The sequence below is a fragment of the Harmonia axyridis genome, chromosome 3 (genome assembly GCF_914767665.1).
Source record: "Harmonia axyridis chromosome 3, icHarAxyr1.1, whole genome shotgun sequence".
Lineage (NCBI taxonomy): Eukaryota > Metazoa > Arthropoda > Insecta > Coleoptera > Coccinellidae > Harmonia > Harmonia axyridis.
This window is the reverse complement of record NC_059503.1, coordinates 31,738,737-31,756,947: the sequence shown is the minus strand read 5'-3', so window position 1 is coordinate 31,756,947 and position 18,211 is coordinate 31,738,737. Positions and strand designations below refer to the sequence as shown.

Below are 18,211 nucleotides of genomic sequence, written 5' to 3'. Positions count from 1 at the left end.
GTAAGAACAAAAATGAGGACAATATGTATTAGTGAAAGATAATACAGTTTTTTTCCCGGTAGGTCAAAAGAAGTATCAAATTTATACGACAAAATGTCACCAATTATCTATGGCAACTGGCCTTGGAATCCAAAGTTTTAGATGAGACAAATTTCACAAGGAACGCTTCCAATCTCATTCAGAATTTCGAAGGTGCTTTGGTCAAAGCCATGAACAAAGATGGTTGGGATGGAGAAGAAGACGAGAACATTGTTCAGTGGACACGCACTGGGTCACTTTTTTATTCTATCGTAGTTATTACAACAATTGGTGAGTAGTACCACTTCTTTACACATACATATGGTCGTGGTAATCTTATGAACTGATATGCTTTAATACTTATTTATATTTACATTATCAAATATTAATTGAAATTTGTTTTGTTCCTTGAAAAGCACCGTTGGGCAAGAAGGTTATTGTAATAAAATACATAGAATAATTGGTATGACACCTTAAGAGTCTGTATGATCAGATATTTCATGGTTTTGGAAATTTACCATGAAGTAAGGTTTATGTTTTCTACCCTCTTTTGACAGAGTTTATACTAAATAGTATATCACGACCAAAATTGCAGGTGATATAACCGTAATGGAGCTTGCGATCTTATGTGCGCCATTCCCTTTACACTCCTGTTTCCAAACTGTTTTATTCATTCTGATTGGTTCAAGTATGGCTAGGAATTTTTCGAAAGCACAATTTTCCGTACATCCAGCAATTGTGAGTTTTTCAGGATTCATATTATCGAGGTAGTTCAATGTAACGTAGATAGTTTGATCTGTAGAGCTTTTCCAAAGTTCGAAGATCAATGATGAAGCATATGATGCCAACCTAAATGTGCCTAAGGTGTGAGTTAAATCGCAGATGGTGCTTTTGTGACCAAAAAATAAGGCCATTTTCTTTGCTAACAATTCTTCAGTGTTTTTGTTTAATACTGATTGAAAGTGGGAAGCAACAGTATCAAAAAACCTCCCGGTGCCAAGTCTGGCTAATTCTTGATTGTAAGTGGGGGTTTGGTAAGACAAATCCGCCCAAATTTTCATTTCGTCGGGAAATAGCTTATGGTTATCTTCACCCCAGGGTGTGTTAGTCCATTCCGGCTGTTCCAACTTATATTCAACTTCTACAGTCATGGTATCGTAAGGTGCCTCAATGTCAGAAAACTTTTCGATCTGCAATCCGAGTTTTTCAGACAGAAAATCGTACAATTTCGAGTTTTTCTTGTCAATATCTTTGAAATGGTCATTGTTTAATAGGGCCTTATATTTCTGTTTCATGTTAGGACAGGCTTTTCCCATCTTTAATAAGTTGTCGTCTTTTGAGGGAACTGTATGTATCGGTATAGGCATCCATTTAAGATCTTCATTCCAAATTTGTCTGTCAACAGGAGGAAACAAGCCTGCTAGGTTGGCTTCTGCTGACATCAGACAGCGATCGGTGTTGGAGGCTCTGATGTAAATGTCATCCTTATGATAGGTTGTAGAGAGGAAATTATAGTATCGCTTCCTGAGCCACTTTCCAAGTTCAAAATGCTCCGTTTTACCAATCTACAAAAACAATAGAACAGAAATAATTTTCGAAAAGAAAAATATTAGCTGACCTCAATAATATACAGTGTGGCAATTTGGAAATGTACCACTCTTAATACAGTGTGGTCCAACAAAACTTAACACCTCGATTTTCCGGCTTTAAAATGAAAATGTGGAAAATCACTCGGACCATCAATTTTTGATTTGAGGGGGAACAACTCGGGGGTGAGTACAACCCCTTGATTTCGAATAGGTATGGGGTGTGTTGCGATACCTCATTTTGAAGATCTTATCGATTACTATCTGATCCTGAAATTTCACTTCAAAATTTGGATTGATGACCAAATGACAGGTAAAATAATGGAAGACGGAAGAGTACTTTCTACTATATCTGAAATGATGATTAAAAAGTAAAATAACTTTAATCATCAAGATGAATTTCCGACAAGTAAAGACTGAGACAATCAAACACAATATCTAAAATGTGTCGGATACGAATTATATTCTGGAGATAAATTCCACATTGCCTCCGCTGTTATTTCATTGTCGATGGATATTTTGAATCAAAATTTTAGGGTCAGATAGTACTCGATATGATCTTCAATGGACCAATATGTATATTGGCTTCCATGCGAAATGTAAAAAAGAAAAAAGGGTAAACTTTGGTTCGTAATCTTAAAAGGGAAGGGGGGTCGTGTGACACCTTATTTTGAAGTTAATTCGATTGCCCCTTCAACAATGCCATACATTTGACCTTTTTTGTTAGTACAATTAAGAAAAAAGAGAAGAATAGTTTTAATAGCAAAGCAACAGTTGCAATGAAACATAAAATGAAATTTACACTATAGAAGATTTTCAAAATCTTGTCCATTATTTTGTAGACAAAAATATAATTTATTTCCAAATTCGACCTTACGTATTGCAAAACTTCATCTTGAATTTCTTGGCATGCTATGCGTATTCTTACATTCGGCATTTTTGAAGAAGTTTTTTTAGAGGTAGCTGTCGTCACGTTTACAGGGTTCATACAAATTGATTGACACCATCTGATTTTGCATTATGAGGTCCGAGATATTCATTTGATAACAATTATATTGTAGACAAATTGACACACTGTGTAAAAAATAGTTAATTTTTTAAGATTTTAATATAATTATTTTCAATTCATTTTGAAAATTGTACTTGTCTTAATCTTCGGAATGCAGGTATTTGTGAATATACATTTGAGCGCTCTTTTCTTGGACAGATAGATCTGGCAATTGCGTCACAATGCCTGTAATTTAAAAATTTCACACACGAAGAATCCCAAACAAAAAGAGCTGGAACCTTGAAATTGGTTCAAAATAACCTCAGATTGGTTCAAAATAACAATTTCAAAGTTTGTGCAAAATTTCAAAGAAAAAACCAAAAAAATATCTTTTTCCGTGACCACAAAATCGACGCAGTTGAGATCTTAGGTGAAATTTCAATTTCATGCTTTGTGCAAAATTTCAAGTTGAACATTGAACATTTAACTCAGTTCAGAAAGAATGTTGGAAAAGAAAACGACAATATTTCAGTGATAACATATTCGATCGAAATGATATTTTTGCGAGTATATTTGAAAAAAACAATTTCAATGTGATAGTACCACCATAAATAAAATTCAAGTAGAAATAGCAAAAAAAAGTCTTATATTTCAGTGAGAACTGATCCTACTGAGTTGTGATTCTGCAAATATGTATATTGAATATAAAATAAAAAATTCAAGCGTTTTGCGAAATATTTTATTTCAATTGTCGATTGCGTTATTAGAACCATGGATAATTCTGTCAGAGTATCTAAAAAAATTGGAAAGCATCGAAATTAAAGCTTTTGAGCGCTCATTTATTCATGCGCCAATTGCAACCTTAGATTTAACTATATAAAATTGTGTAGTCGTGTAGCACAAATGAGCATAAATGAGCGACCACCCAAAAATACCTGGATTTAATTCAGTTTTTTCAATATTTTGTTCGAAATCTCCATGAATCTGGCGACGCAATATACACGAAATTTTGCATGAAGCTTGAAATTGTTATTTTACATTTAATTTCAGTATCCCCATCGTTTGAGACCAATCTAGGTTTAAAATTCAAAAAATTCTGACATTGTGATCAAATGACAGAGCGATCCTTTCAAGGAATGAGCACTCAAAAATTATTCGAGAGATGAGAAAATTGTGAACCATTCTATACCAATTAACCACTTACGTTTGTCAGTTCTCCAGGTTCCGTTGGCCAATAGCTCAGGTTTTGGTAATTATCTGTAGGTGGAAAATCGGTTGGAGTTCTATCCCCATGCCTGAACACCTAAAAATTAGCTATCAATATCCAAATGAATGTCGATTTCAACAACAATATCAATATTAATTGAAATGAGAATGACAAAATCAAAACTTTAATAAAGTATTTTCCCGAAGTTCATACTCAACACTAGAAAATGGGATTTTATGAGATTAAGGATTTTCTTTCATTCCATAATTCAACCACTATGCAGAGTTCTAAATTCTCAAGAATTTATAGTGTCAAAACTATTTGGTGCAGAACTTGCAGTGAGTATTTAGTATCAAAATATCATTGAAAGCTAGAGGAATAAACTCAGTAGAGATACCAACATTTCATTATTTCAAAGGTTTTGTATGAAATATTCGAGTAGTTGCTGAAAATATAAACTCGAACATAGCTTTAATTACATTTTGAATCAATTCCTTATGTTTTTCTTCGGCTTAATTTCAATTTGGCGCATACCACTTTTTGATGAGAGAATTATATATATATACTAGTTCACAGATCATTTTTCTTCAAAACATTGTAATATGTTTAGCTACCATTAAATTGTATTTTCCATATTTGAATTTATTCAAACATCAAGATTGATTTTCGAGAGAGTATAGTAAGCTGATAAGTAAGTTTTGCATTCAATCAAAATTGTTGAATTTTTGCGACATAAATATTTATGTAAATACGTAATTTAATTATTGACGTTTGTCTGTCTGTCAGTACCCAGTAAAAAGAGGCGCCAAGGCTCAACCCAACCCAACAGCGTTTTTTGTATTTAAAATCGTGGAAATTCAAATTTATCATTGTAGTTGTAGTAACAGAATCTTTAAAAACGTATAATTTCGATTATGATGCATTCAAATTTATGATTATCTATATATCCATATGTATTTGATTCTATTTTCGGATATCTCAATTTCTCTTGCTGAAAATTGTAGGAAAGTTTAGAAAAATTTTATCCTTGAAAAATTACATAGGTTTATAATTGAGGATAATAAAATAGTATACCATTTTGAGTGATGATCAAGACCGATTTTTTGATCATTATTTTAGTAATAGCTTTTATGGCTTGAAATTTTCAGACTCTTTTTGAATTCCAAATGTATTACACAAATCGATGCAATCTTCCTTTCAGCTTCGTTTATGAATTTTAAATGAAATTTAAAAATATAAAACCAATTATTTCGACTGGTATGGGTAATGAAGGTTCTAGTTTTCAAGTTATGGAATTGAGAATATTATAATTTGCAAGAAAGAGTAGGTGCTTTTTCAAATAATTCCCAATTGGAAATGAGGAATGCATTCATTAGAATCATATTAATTAGGAATGATTTTTTAGGACAAAGCTTCAGTTTCGAAATATGAAATGTATAATTCGAAATGAGGAAATAATTTTTCCGGATAATATTCATAGAAATCAGTAATGTTATTCAGGAAAAAATAATAAATTTGTATCACTAGAGAACATTGGAATACTTATGTTCCAAAATATGGTAAATTACTTTCCTGTTGAAATTACTCTCATGTTGAGAAGAAAATTAATCAAAATATCACCAATTATTTATTGAATTAAAATATGAATTTGAACTTATGTTGAGTCATCTAGAACAAGATATTCTGGAAGGTTGTTCAGAATTGGGTTCGAAGAATTTCGTTGAAGAAATTAACTCACCGCAACAACTGAAAGTAGCTCGTCCTCAGCCCCAAATACCTCATTTATATGTGCCAGACTTTGGATCAAGAGTAACAAAATTATTTTAAACATCACCACAAGATTATAGCGTCTATGTCGGATGGATGGAGTTGAACTTGTACAGAGTGAATGACTAGAATAGAACTTCACCTTCAACCTGTTCTAGTTTTAAGCAACGTTTTGATCTTTTTTCATATCTTTCGATACTCGAACAAATGAATTACGAGGATTACTTGTTGACGAATATAGATAATACCGAATAACTTGCGAATATTTTATGTGAATTCATTATATGATAATGGTCTGAGGTGTTGCATAATTACATAAGGTTCACGAAACGATTTATTTTCAAAAAATATACAATATATACACGTATGGAGACACGGATTTCTTTTACTCAAATCAAGAAGAATCTCTTCGTCGAGCGTATGGTGATCTGTTTGGGCCAACTAGTACTCCATTGTCTGCTCCATAACCATTTGGTCTTCCACCAAATCCTGTAAAAATATTGAGTTTAGTGAACCACAAGATCAAACCTAATCGAATCTTGACAAGCCATTCTTCGAATGAAGTTGATTGAAATGCCTTGAAAGCTTGAAGAAATTAGAGAAAAAATTGCGCAATGGACTGTCCGTTCACTATCCAGGGTTTCAATTATGAAATATCATCATTTCAATACCGAATTATATAATAAAGGGTTTTCCAATAACAGGTTTCATTTTCAATAGTCCGCTATCTGAGCAGCTATAACTGTTGAAGCTGTCATTTTTTGACATTTGACAAGTAAAAACTACGCCATTACTGGAGATGGAACTATACATTATTAAAAACCTTATTGGAATTGTTGAAATTCACTAGAAAAATGATGAAAATTTTGCAGTCACAGTTCGCAAAACTAATGCTAGTTTTTTGTTAATATATAAATGAAATATCTTATTGGAAACCCCCTTATTCCAGAAGTTATAGATGAATTCAAGTAAGGCTTAACATGACCGTGCATCAATGAAGTAGTTGAGGTTTATTGGTAGATAAATGAACTGCATATTTACATGTTTTTATATTTGACCAAAATAATCTGAAACGATTAGGTCAAACTCATTGAGGAATAATTTGGGTTCAAATTCGAATTTCGTACGATCATTCGGATGTTTTCGAACGCGATAAATGCTGAATATTGATTATTATTGAATTCTTTATACTCAACAATAATATTGACATTATAGAATATCACTTCAAAATTGTTGATATCGAAGAAATTTGTCTCATATCGATTTTCTGTTTTGAATTTTAGAATCTCAACTTTGTATTTTTCAATTACAGAACAAATATCAGTATTTACCAACATGTAATATTGTAATATTTGATTGAATTTCGAAACGAATACTAATAAATATTAAAAAATTTACAACTTCGTTGTCTATTCCCTTCACAATAATAAATCTTTATGATATATTTGGTCTATTTTTGTCTTGGAATTAACTTCCAATTCTAAGAATGACAAAATTAATAACTAACCAAAAAAAACTTCAAAATAACTAAAACTGTACAAATTGAGTGAACGATTAACAAATTGAATAACTAAATTAACATAAAGACAGACGTACGTTTCGGAATGTTTGTATTTAATAATACAATTTTTTGTTATCAGTACCTTATAGTTTTAGTTATTCTGAAATTTCTTTTGGTTGGTTATTAATTTTGTCATTTTTAGAATTGGAAGTGAAGTCCAAGACAAAAATAAAAAAATATATTATAAAGATATATTATTGCCGAGCCGTATCTAGGTACTATTGCGCCTGTGGCAATATCTTAGACAGCGCCCCCCCATTTTTGAAGAATTTTTTTTCATCGATTATATTTTCTTATATTATTTTTTTGTTCATAACTTAAGTCATATATTTTGTGATTATTTTATGCTTAGTACGCAAATAGAAAATTAGTAGGAAAGGCTAGAAATATTTTCAATGTTTCCAGCAAGGGCGTAGAAATGGGTGGTAATTATAACCCCCCCCCCCAATATTTCCAAAATATAAAATTTCAGAATTCTCGTAAAGACGGAAAACGAAAATTTTTCCATAAAAAGAACCAATGATCATTTTACTTTCCTCTGAAATCGACACGGAGTACAAAATCGGATCCTTTTATACGGTTTATGAGTTTATTATCGCTTTCAAGATCTATGTCCGAGGTTTATTATTTTTCTTTATCTATCCGCTTTGTCGGTGTCGCCCCTTATTTGCCATCTGTAATTTTTGCATTCGTAATCGGTATGCACTTACTGATTGTTTTCGGTTTTTTGTTTCATTCTCGTCACAAAATTTCAATACTGTAGTTATCAAAGTACTGAACTGAGTAATTCGCATCGGAAAATTGTCTGGGCCGTGTTATACAATTTATTGTGATTCATTCAAATTGCAATTTAATTGTGCAGATATCAGTTTTGAAATGATTATATCTAAACGGTGTTCCTAATGTGTACAAATGAAAATGACAGATTTCTGGGATCATTTTGAGAAAAAAATCCTATAACATGAATCTGCAAACGCTTTGGTTTTGAGATACCGGTGTCAAAGTTTTTTTTCACATAGCACCTTTCCTTCACAAGATATTCTCCTTGAATTGGCATAGATCTTCCGATTTAAAGTTTTCATATTGTGATTTGCTTATTTTGTATGCAAATCTACAGGGTGATATTTTTTCTGGAAGGGTACCTGCTTCTTTCCACCAGGACTATTTTTTGGTGAAGCACTGGTTCTTTAAAAAAATGTGAAAAGAAAATCTGGTCTAGTACAACACTTTTTGGTTTGTTGTAGTTTTGTCATATCTGCTATCGATTTCGAAAAAAAAATTCAGCTCTCTGGTAATCCTCAGGAAAATCCAAATTATTATAAAAATCCAGTTTGAATGCTGTGATGAATAAATCAATTATAACTTATGGTACTTATCAACAAATTCTGTAGCGAAGATTAATAAAGATTGGATAAACTAATAAATATAAGCATCACTAAAAAGTATGACTATACAAGAAACACCCTGTATCTCGAAAACAAAGTGTTTGCGGGCTCATGTTTATGGGACTTTTTTTTCTTAAAATTATCCATGGAATATTTTCCTTCGAAACTCCGTTTTAGAAAAACCCAGTATAAGGTGAGAACCATCGAATTGGTAATAGAAAAAAATATTTTGAATAATTAAGTTCCAACTTCGTTATCAAACCTCTTTTTCTCACATTACAGATATGAGTAAACGTTGTTGTAAAAAAATTTTTTTTTTCGAGAGTCCTCCCTCCAAGAAAAAAGAAAGATCTCCGTCCTTGGTTTCCAGGTTCCTCGGCATTGCTCGTTGTGAGGCGTATACATGAAAACCGAGTTGTGATCTTTCGAATTATTATGTCTGGTGCTCCAATATTTTTTTCTCTTGATATTTTGGGTCGCCCCTGCAGACCTTGCGCCCGTGGCAATGCCACGCCCTAGATACGGCACTGTAATTATTGTGAAAAGAATAGACAACAAAGTTGTGAATTTTTTGATATTCATATTGAACTTAAAAAAAAAGAAAAAACGAGACAGATAAAAGTCGAAGCGAAGCTGGATTGTTTTTATCTATAATATTGTTCGTTCAAGTTGAATTGCTCGAAAAAATCTAGTTCGAGTTGAAAAATTAAAGTTTGTCCGATCTCAAAAATGGTTCGAGTGCTTTCGGCTGGATAAATTCTCGAAGCCATATCAGTTCATCTCACAATATTGCGATCCTAATAAGTTTATTCGAGCGATAAAAAACGATGCAGTTTTTATCAACAGTAAAAACACAAGAACTTTTTTTTTATCGGATAAATTTCTCTTTGCAACGAAACAGTTTTGCCAATCACTAATTTTACGAGAAAAACTGACATGATAAAATCGCGGCACCGAAGGTGGGGCCATTTTATCTAATGTCAGTTTTTCGAGCAAATTTGGTGATTGGCAAAACTTTGAGTTAAAGAGAAATTTATCTGATAAAAGAAAAGCTCGAGTGTTTTTTGGCAAGACCACACCAATTCAAAGTAAAAGCACTATAATATGTTTTCTCTATTTCAGTATCGTAATGAGATCATTACAGTTCTAAAAAACAGTGCTGTAATGAACTCATTACAGCATCATTTTCAGTTATATTTTTCGTTTTGTGGTTGTCTTTACTGACTCCCAATCCTATCAAATTTCAACAACCGTCAATAATTGTCAATATTATATAATTTGGATATAGTGGAATGATTTGCAACATAATTCGCAATTTCTCTTAATTCTGGTTGTGTTGAATCGATTTGATCAGGTATAATTCACGAATTTGATGCGTAATTGTAAATTATTTCAAAATTCGAAACGTACAATTCATATTCAAATTCCGTAATCTGTCAATTTCCGTAACAGTCACACCAACTGCCAAGATACAATACAAAAGTCACTAGGATATATAATCTGAATTTTTCATTGAATTTCGACAATATTTCACAAAACTTGACTGAAATAGAGAAAATATCGTCTAATACTCGTTGCAGAAGGCAATTCCAACACTCTTGCGTTCGAAAACTCGCTCCTTCGTCGCTCGTTTTCGAATTTCGCATTCGTGTTGGAATAGGAGCCCATTCTGCAACTTGTTTTAGAATATACTATTAAATTCAAAAATCTGACAGACTAATTGACAGTTATACTAGATATTGAGGAAGAGAAGTTTTTATCCGATAAAAAAGGATGCACCTTTTTTATCGATGTCGATTAAATGACAATAACATTTCCAGGTATATCGTCGGCTAAGAGTGTAAATCTGCTATGTCCATAATGAACAATTTTACAGGAGACCAAAAAAACCGTACAGTAAGTGTTATAATAATAATAATATGATAATAAGAGAGTTTATTCATAAAAATACATTCAATAGAGTTTATTGAATGTATTTTCATGAATAAACTCTCTTATTATTATTATTATAACACTTACTGTAGGGTTTTTTGGTCTCCTGTAAAATTGTTCATTATGGACATAGCAGATTTACAATCTTAGCCGACGATATGACATTTTAACATTGGAGTTAATTTATCGCTGTAAAAGTGACGAAACCAGAAGATTCCAGAGCAGTTTTCCAAAAATGTTGGTAGCTGTATAAATATACAGGGTGAAAAAAAAACATGTATTTGTAGTCCAATTCCTTAACACCCTGTGGAACAGCTCGGAAAATTTGTTTACACAAAATTTATTATAAGGGTCATTCTTTTCGCAATCTTTCAGATTTTATTTCACCTTGATATCTTGATTTCTTTTGAAGATACACGTTTTCAAATAAAAGCCTGGAATTGTTTTGAGGGAAAAATTTAATTGATAATGTTTCAATATTCAAAAGAAATTCGAAACAAAAAGAAAAACATAATTGGCATTTTTCAATACTTCGTATGCCACCTCTAACGGAAATAACTATATGCAATCGCCGAGACATCGAATTGATAAGACAAGTAATGCAATCTTAATGAATTGCGTCAAATACTGATTTCAAAACGCAGCTTGGTAAGTATTTCGGGTAATATAGGACGACGAAGAATATATCTCTGAATTTCATCCCAGAGATGTTCAATCGGATTTAGATCCGGAGTACATGCAGGCCATTCTAATTGTTGGATATCAGCCACATCCAAATATTGGTTAACAATATTTGCTACATGCGGTCTTGCATTATCATCTCCAACAAATGGAGAATAGGGAACTACAGCTTCCTGAATGATGTCTTGTATGTAACGTGGAGCATTTAGAGCTCCGTTTTCAATAAATAATGATACGGTACGTCCTGCTCTTGATATGCCGGCCTGTTCCTTTATGGAGCTTAGCGTGTTCATAAAATTCCAGGTTTTTGTTTGAATACGTGTATTTACAAAAGGAATCAAGATATCGAAGTGAAATTAAAACTGAAAGATGGCGAAATGGATGGTTCGTGGTCAACGAACTTCAGCAAAATTTTTGTGGCCGAGTTTTTCTGCCGGTGAGTGTATATACGTGCACATAATATCAACTCGATTGGATTGGATCTGTAGTGAAATATCTGTTCTTCAATTTCTAATATTCTTGTTGAATTGTTATGGTTCTGATTGAGTGATCAGTTTGAAATTTTGAATGCTGTTTGAAATTATTATATCATATAAACATGCGAAATCTCAACATCATGCGTCACGGAAATATAAGGTGATTTTCTTTTGATATTCTTTTTTAATTTTCTATAATCATAAATGCGTGAAAATTCTGAATACAGTATTTTCTACCGCAATACCTCTACTCAGTAAGTTCGGCGTAATGAATTCTCCATTATTTTATTGCAATTTCAGAACGGAGGATCCCAAATTCAATGTCATAATATCTTATGATTTTATGTAGAACCAATAGAATTTCTGACAGGAGTGTGAAACATTAAATTTTCTCAACTTGTTAATGTTGTCTAAAAAAAATGGTTGAAGTGATGTAGTTATTTACCTGGTCTACCTATCCCACTTGGTCTTCCAAACCCTCCTGGTCTTCCTAAATCATTTCTGTCTCCCTCAGGACCCACTAATATTCCATTTTCTGAAAAAATAAGAGAAACAATATTTAATTCGCATGAAATGGTGCTCAATACTAATTTTTTTATAGATTACTCTTCCTTCCTGTTGAGAAATGAAAAAACTTTATTATCTATAATTTCCTTTTCTGAATTGTGAAGATTAAAGAACAATAAAAAATTGATATTTCCTTTCAGATGTTACTTGGGTAATCGTAGGTCTTTTTAGATTTATATGAAAGTTGGATTGTTCTAAAAAAAATAGTGCAAAATTAAAATATATTACCTGGTCGTCCATTACCTACAGGCCTTCCGTAATATCCTGGTCTACCTAGACCTCCACTAGGTCCTCCTGGTCCCACTAATATTCCATTCTCTGCAGAATGTACAGGAATTTGAGGATAATCACTACCTAGATCTTCAATTTTGTTTCGATTGTAGCAGCAATATTTTTTTCCCACATCACAGTGACCCTAAAAGACAATAAGGAAATAGACTCGATGGAATTGAAAGTGTTACATCAAGGAGAAATAATTCCTTCAACTTGATTTTTTGGGGACAAAATTATTACATAAAGGTATACATTAAACCATGAACGGATAGCACTATCAACTTTTTATAATTCATAAATCATTTTGGTGAAGAATATATTTTATCTCTCAGTTTATGTTTTTTTTTTTTGAGGCTGGAACTACATGGAATCCAAAATACATACAGGGTGGCCATTTGAAAACGAAACAGACGAGATTACAGACAAAATAAAGTTTTTCGATAGAAATGCTCGGACAGGTCGATTTCTGTTTCGAGGGGGACAACTTAAGATGTAGGTTACGGACGCATAGCGCTTCAACCCTTGCTACTACAACCCTCACCCCCAAATTTTGAATAGGGAAGATGGGGTGAGTGATACCTCATTTGAAAGGTATTTTTATACTGATTTCAGCACAGTTATTGTTTTTTCTTTTTATGCATTAGTTCTCGAAATATTCTTAACTAAGTATTTGAAAATGAAGTGGTGTTTTCATGGCACTTGTAGTGTTTTGTGAAAAATCGACATTTTGAGCTTCAAAACAACCATGACTGTTGCTTCCTTCCTAACTAACAAACGCATGAATATTTCGGGAACTAATGCATAAAATGAAAAAGCAATTACTGTGCTGAAATCAGTATAAAAATACCTTTAAATTGAGGTATCACTCACCCCATCTTCCCTATTCAAAAATTGGGGGTGGGGGTTGTAGCAGCAAGGGTTGAAGCGCTATGCGTCCGTAACCTACATCTTAAGTTGTCTCCCTCGAAACAGAAATCGACCTGTCCGAGCATTTCTATCGAAAAACTTTATTTCGTCTGTAATCTCGTCTTTTTCGTTTTCAAATGGCCACCCTGTATAATAAATAAATTGGTATAATTCTGGTCGATCGAATGGATTTATATTTCGAAACTATATATGATGTGGTCAAATATTTTTTTCAGACTATATGCTCATGAAATTTATAAAGTGGAATTAAAGATGGCAATTTTTTTTTATGCAATAATTACACAAATTATTAATTGTTTTAGAGTGTGATACTTCCAATGTCATGAAATAAAATAATTTCGAATAAATAGTAAATTGAAATCGAGTTATACAGCATATTCCATCATTGACACGACGCTCTATAACGGGGTGTTTTGGAGGGTCTTTGAAAAACAACCTATTAAATAACTATAAAAGTTGATTCTGATATGTTTAACAACACTATCAGTATCATGAAAATAACTTTGTAGGGATAACTTACGTAGCTAATACCCGGTGATCTACAGTTGAATTTTTCAGTGCATTTACAAGTGTCGTAGTTTTTGAAGGGTCCCTCTTTAACCCATGATGGTATGGGACCAGTCAGCACTCCAGGATCTGCTGGATCATTGGGATAATATCCCGTTGATGGATTTGGTCGGCCATAGCCATTATTACCATACAAACCTCCAGGTCTGAAAAGGGAAGATATTATTTCGAATCTCAGAGCAATAAACATAGATAGAGGGAGCAAATGTCATTTTCAGTAAATTTTCTCCCTAACATAAACTATCAAATTTGACATGAAGCGCGAGGAAATGAAAACATATCAGTTCAATGAAATATCATATGATATTTCACTCAATTCGCAAGTTTCTCCACAAAGAACGCACTTCATATGTCCCATAGTGAATAAAATTTTCATATTAACTCAAAATATATTAAAATAAATACCTAAATATATCAAAAATTCAGAAAACGAACTTCAAACGACGTGAAACAACTGACGACACAAGAGAGCAAAAGTTGCCAAACCTTGGATTTCAGCAGGTAGATACAGAAAATATTGAATATTCTGCTAATTATAAATTCGAAGGAAAAATATCGGATTCCAAATATTCAAATTTGCATAGTCAATCGAGAATCACTCAAATGGATATATTTCATTCATAAGGATATAGAAAAATTGTGAATTTGAAAATATATCACCTTCCGAAAACGTAATTTAATGTTGGGGACATGTAAAAATTGCGTATACTTCCTCTATCTTATGTTTATTTCTCTATGTTTCGAATAGAAAAACATATTAGATCTTTATTTCCAATTTTAATTGAACTGTCGATGACAAATTTAAAAAAAAATTGAATTCAGGATGCCGCTCGCGGATGATAAAAATTATTATCTGTCCACAACACATACTTTATGTATCTCCGAAACTAATATTTTCTTATTAATTGATACACCATAACAGCTAAAATGGGAAAAGCAATTACATGAAGACAGGAGCTTTGGAGCGCTCCTTATGTCCAATTGCACACTTGCAGATCATATAAACTAAAGCTCACGTATTAATTGATACACCATAATAGTACAAATAATGAGGAAATCGCTGACGTGAAGTCAGGATCTTTCGAGCGATCGTCATTCATTCGTCAATTGCGGCCTTGGATATCACAACTATTTTTGGGTATATGTGGTCTCCGAGAGCCCAATTGGCGCATGGGTGACGAGCGTTGGAAGACTTGACATTGGTTTTTTCCCATTTTTTTTCGAATTTCTGCTCGAATTTTCAAAAGCCCCAGCATTATTTTTTTTATATCGTATACCTGAATATTCGATAAAACTATAAAAAATCATCAAAGTTGCAGTTTCACACGGCAAACCAACAAAATGCCTATCTATGTAAACCTCAGATAATTAAAATGTTCAGTGGCCACCAAGGATTTCAAATCGTTAAATTTTTTCAACATATTCAAATTGATAAATATTGTTCTTTGAATGTGATCATTGTGATCAAAAAAATAATCAAACGGTGTTGAATCCGGAGATTTTGGGGCCACCGACTATTTTAAGTTCACAGATTATCGTAGTTAGGCACTTGGTTGATTTTCGGTGTGAAACTGAAACTTTTGATGATTTTTAAGGTTTGATAAAAAATTTAAATATCATGTTATATATTTTTATAAAGAAGAAAAACGGTATTATTTGTTATGAAATTTGTTATAGTTCACATTAAAACAAACAAGTTTGTATTACAATATGATAACTACAATTATATAATATAATTGCAATAAAAAATGAATGATTACACCAATGGATTCTACTAAAAAAAGTGCGTGTGGGATGTTATTATTTCTTGTTTATACATAGCACAAAACCAAGGAAGTTATTAAAACTTTTCATTCCGCGCCATTTTCCAATTTTCTCTTATAGCTTGAAAACCGTTGAACCTAAAACGTTGCGGTTTTCACCAAATCGATTCTCTCAAAATCGGGCCCGAAAATGTACTGCTTATTTTTTTCTAGCTCAAAGGAATTCTGAGATACTCTCTTTAAACAACGAAATTGAGACACCCGACACCTAATTCTTAAAGCGCCAATAGATATTCAAAACTCGTATATTCAAATGAATAATAAATAGTAAATCTTGAGAAATTCCACCTGATATCGACTGTATTATTTCACCTGTTGCTTTGGATTATTGGAGGTCTTGGATTATATGGAGGATCGATAGGAATTACACCAATTTGGGGCCTGGAAATCAGTCCAGGATTAGGATAGATTGGTCTGTCATTAATGGGTCTGTTCTGAACGTAATCGTCGTAGTTTTCCTGCACGTTGTATCGGCCATTGTCTGATCTAAAAAAAATCAACTTATTCAATATTGATTTATTATATTCCTATAGAAAAAGGTGATATGACTTGAAATGGTGAAATCTTATAATTAATCCGAATTTTCATGAAGATTTTCAAAAAAAAAAGCCCTATGAAAATGGAACTAAATTCAAATGATTCTGCTGGTTGATAGATAATACTTATGTCAATATGACTATGATAATTCGTAAGTATGTACTTCTCATATCTTGAATCACGGTTTCTTCCTTCTTCACTTCTTCCACTATCTTTCCAAACCCATTTGTTATCCGCAGCTGAAATAGTCACACTTGAAGTGCATATAATGCCTGCAAAAAACAGTTGATAATAGTATCGTTACCAGAGAGAAATAAATCAATACCTTCATAGTCAAAACATTTTAGAAGAAATTTTCGGAACTTATTTTGAAAATGTTATTATGTAGATTATGTTAAATATTATTTTATTGGCTTACAAAATCCCATGTTTTTCAAATATATTATTATTATTATAAGTTTATTATTATATTATTTATTATTATATATACAGGGAAATTCCGGAGGAGACCGTCAGATTTTAGGAGAAGTTTACACTAGTCAAAGTTTAGAAACAATGTTTGGTTTATGGTTGGGGGCCTTTATTGAGAGTCTACAGGGTGATTTGTACGATTTTTCTTTTATTCATAACTTTGGTAAGGCTTTATCAATATTCCGTACATTTCGTTTCCAAAAATTCGCTACCTGCTTAAGATTCTTCCATAAGTTTACATTACTGGAGTGTAATCTTCTCCTTAAATCTGACGATCTCCATCGGAATCACCCTGTATATATAATCAAAATCCCATTGATACCTTTCGGTGTTTTTCAAATATACTAAGGTTAAAGATTCTTATAGCGATCAAACTCTGAAAAAAAAAATGATCTGGCTTACCTAATACAACAGTGAACCGCATTGTGAATTTAATACATCTGATCGACCACACTAACCGACAAGGTGAACAAAATGGTATTTGGTAATATCTGCAGACTTTATTTAAGGATTTCTCAATGCATTGGTGGGATAGGAACTGGACACTTGAATGAATTTGTATTTCCAATTGATAAAATCCATGAAGAACTATTGTTTCGAAGTAGGGCTGGAATTAATGCCGATTACACTGCAAGAACATCGTAATGGATGAATTGTGCGTTCGATTGTTACAAATTACTCAATACTCCACGCGGTAAACACCTTTTTTTTTTGAAAAACAAATTTCACAACATTGCTTCCGCCGAATTTTTCGAATATCAGTATTTTTCCAATGAAACTTTTCCAGATTTTTCGCTCTAGTGCTAGGCATTTTATTATTATATTCGAAATCATTGTTTAAGTTTCAATGAGCGGTCGTTCGCCAAACTGATCAGACCATCATTTAGTCACAATGACAGTTAGTAGTACTCTATGGTGCCGGCCGTCCCTAAATACTATATCAAACTCTCGAACGGAAAGAACTAGAAACTTGAAATTCACAACAGCATAGGTTCAGATTTTGAATACATGGTTAAGTTCTTTGATATGACCGTTCGAAATTTTGTTTTGTTGGTAATTTAAAACCCACAGGAAGAATAACAGTAAGTTTCATGGTGAGTGCAAAATATTTCAATGACGATATGAATGTAAGTACAATAACGATTTCAAACTGCATACAACATTCGTGTTGATATCGTCACTAAAATCATAGAAAATTCAAGCGAGACATTGAAAAAAAATTCCAACAATTCAAGAAGAATACCAAAAAAGGACTTAATCCGAACAAGTTAAGATTCTGAGAGAACATAAAGAATAACAATAACAGTTTGAAGCTAGGAGAAAAATTATTGTTGATCGCAACATCAGAACCATATAACATTCTGGTGGAATATCGAAGAAAAAACTACCTAATATTTCATTGACAGAATATCCTACCAGGGACCAAATTGAAATTTTGAATGTGG

At 32.5% G+C, this 18,211-nt stretch overlaps 2 protein-coding genes across 7 annotated transcripts in view; one reads left to right on the top strand and one right to left on the bottom strand.

Moving 5' to 3' along the window:
• The window catches only part of LOC123674690, a 36,750-nt gene that overhangs the window by 392 nt on the left and 18,147 nt on the right, over positions 1–18,211 (top strand). For both annotated transcript variants that reach the window (XM_045609660.1, XM_045609659.1), the window contains exon 2: positions 63–309. In XM_045609660.1, coding sequence (XP_045465616.1) covers positions 63–309 — 247 coding nt within the window. The remainder of the gene's footprint in view (positions 1–62; positions 310–18,211) is intronic.
• On the bottom strand, positions 248–17,425 carry LOC123674692 (lysosomal acid phosphatase-like). Of its 5 annotated transcripts, none has more exons than XM_045609667.1 (7): positions 17,169–17,425; positions 16,459–16,567; positions 16,071–16,244; positions 13,889–14,081; positions 12,412–12,583; positions 12,047–12,136; positions 5,888–6,055 (listed from the first exon to the last, which is right to left on the bottom strand). In XM_045609667.1, the coding sequence occupies exons 1-7, from the start codon at positions 17,188–17,190 to the stop codon at positions 5,961–5,963; spliced, it is 855 nt and encodes a 284-aa protein (XP_045465623.1). In that variant the 5' UTR covers positions 17,191–17,425; the 3' UTR covers positions 5,888–5,960. The 5 variants fall into 5 exon arrangements, with proteins under 5 accessions (XP_045465621.1, XP_045465619.1, XP_045465620.1 ...); XM_045609666.1 differs by having other exon boundaries at positions 12,397–12,583; positions 17,169–17,410; XM_045609665.1 differs by lacking the exons at positions 12,047–12,136; positions 12,412–12,583; positions 13,889–14,081; ... (1 more) ...; positions 16,459–16,567; positions 17,169–17,425 and adding exons at positions 248–1,583; positions 3,797–3,887; positions 6,608–6,705 and having other exon boundaries at positions 5,538–6,055.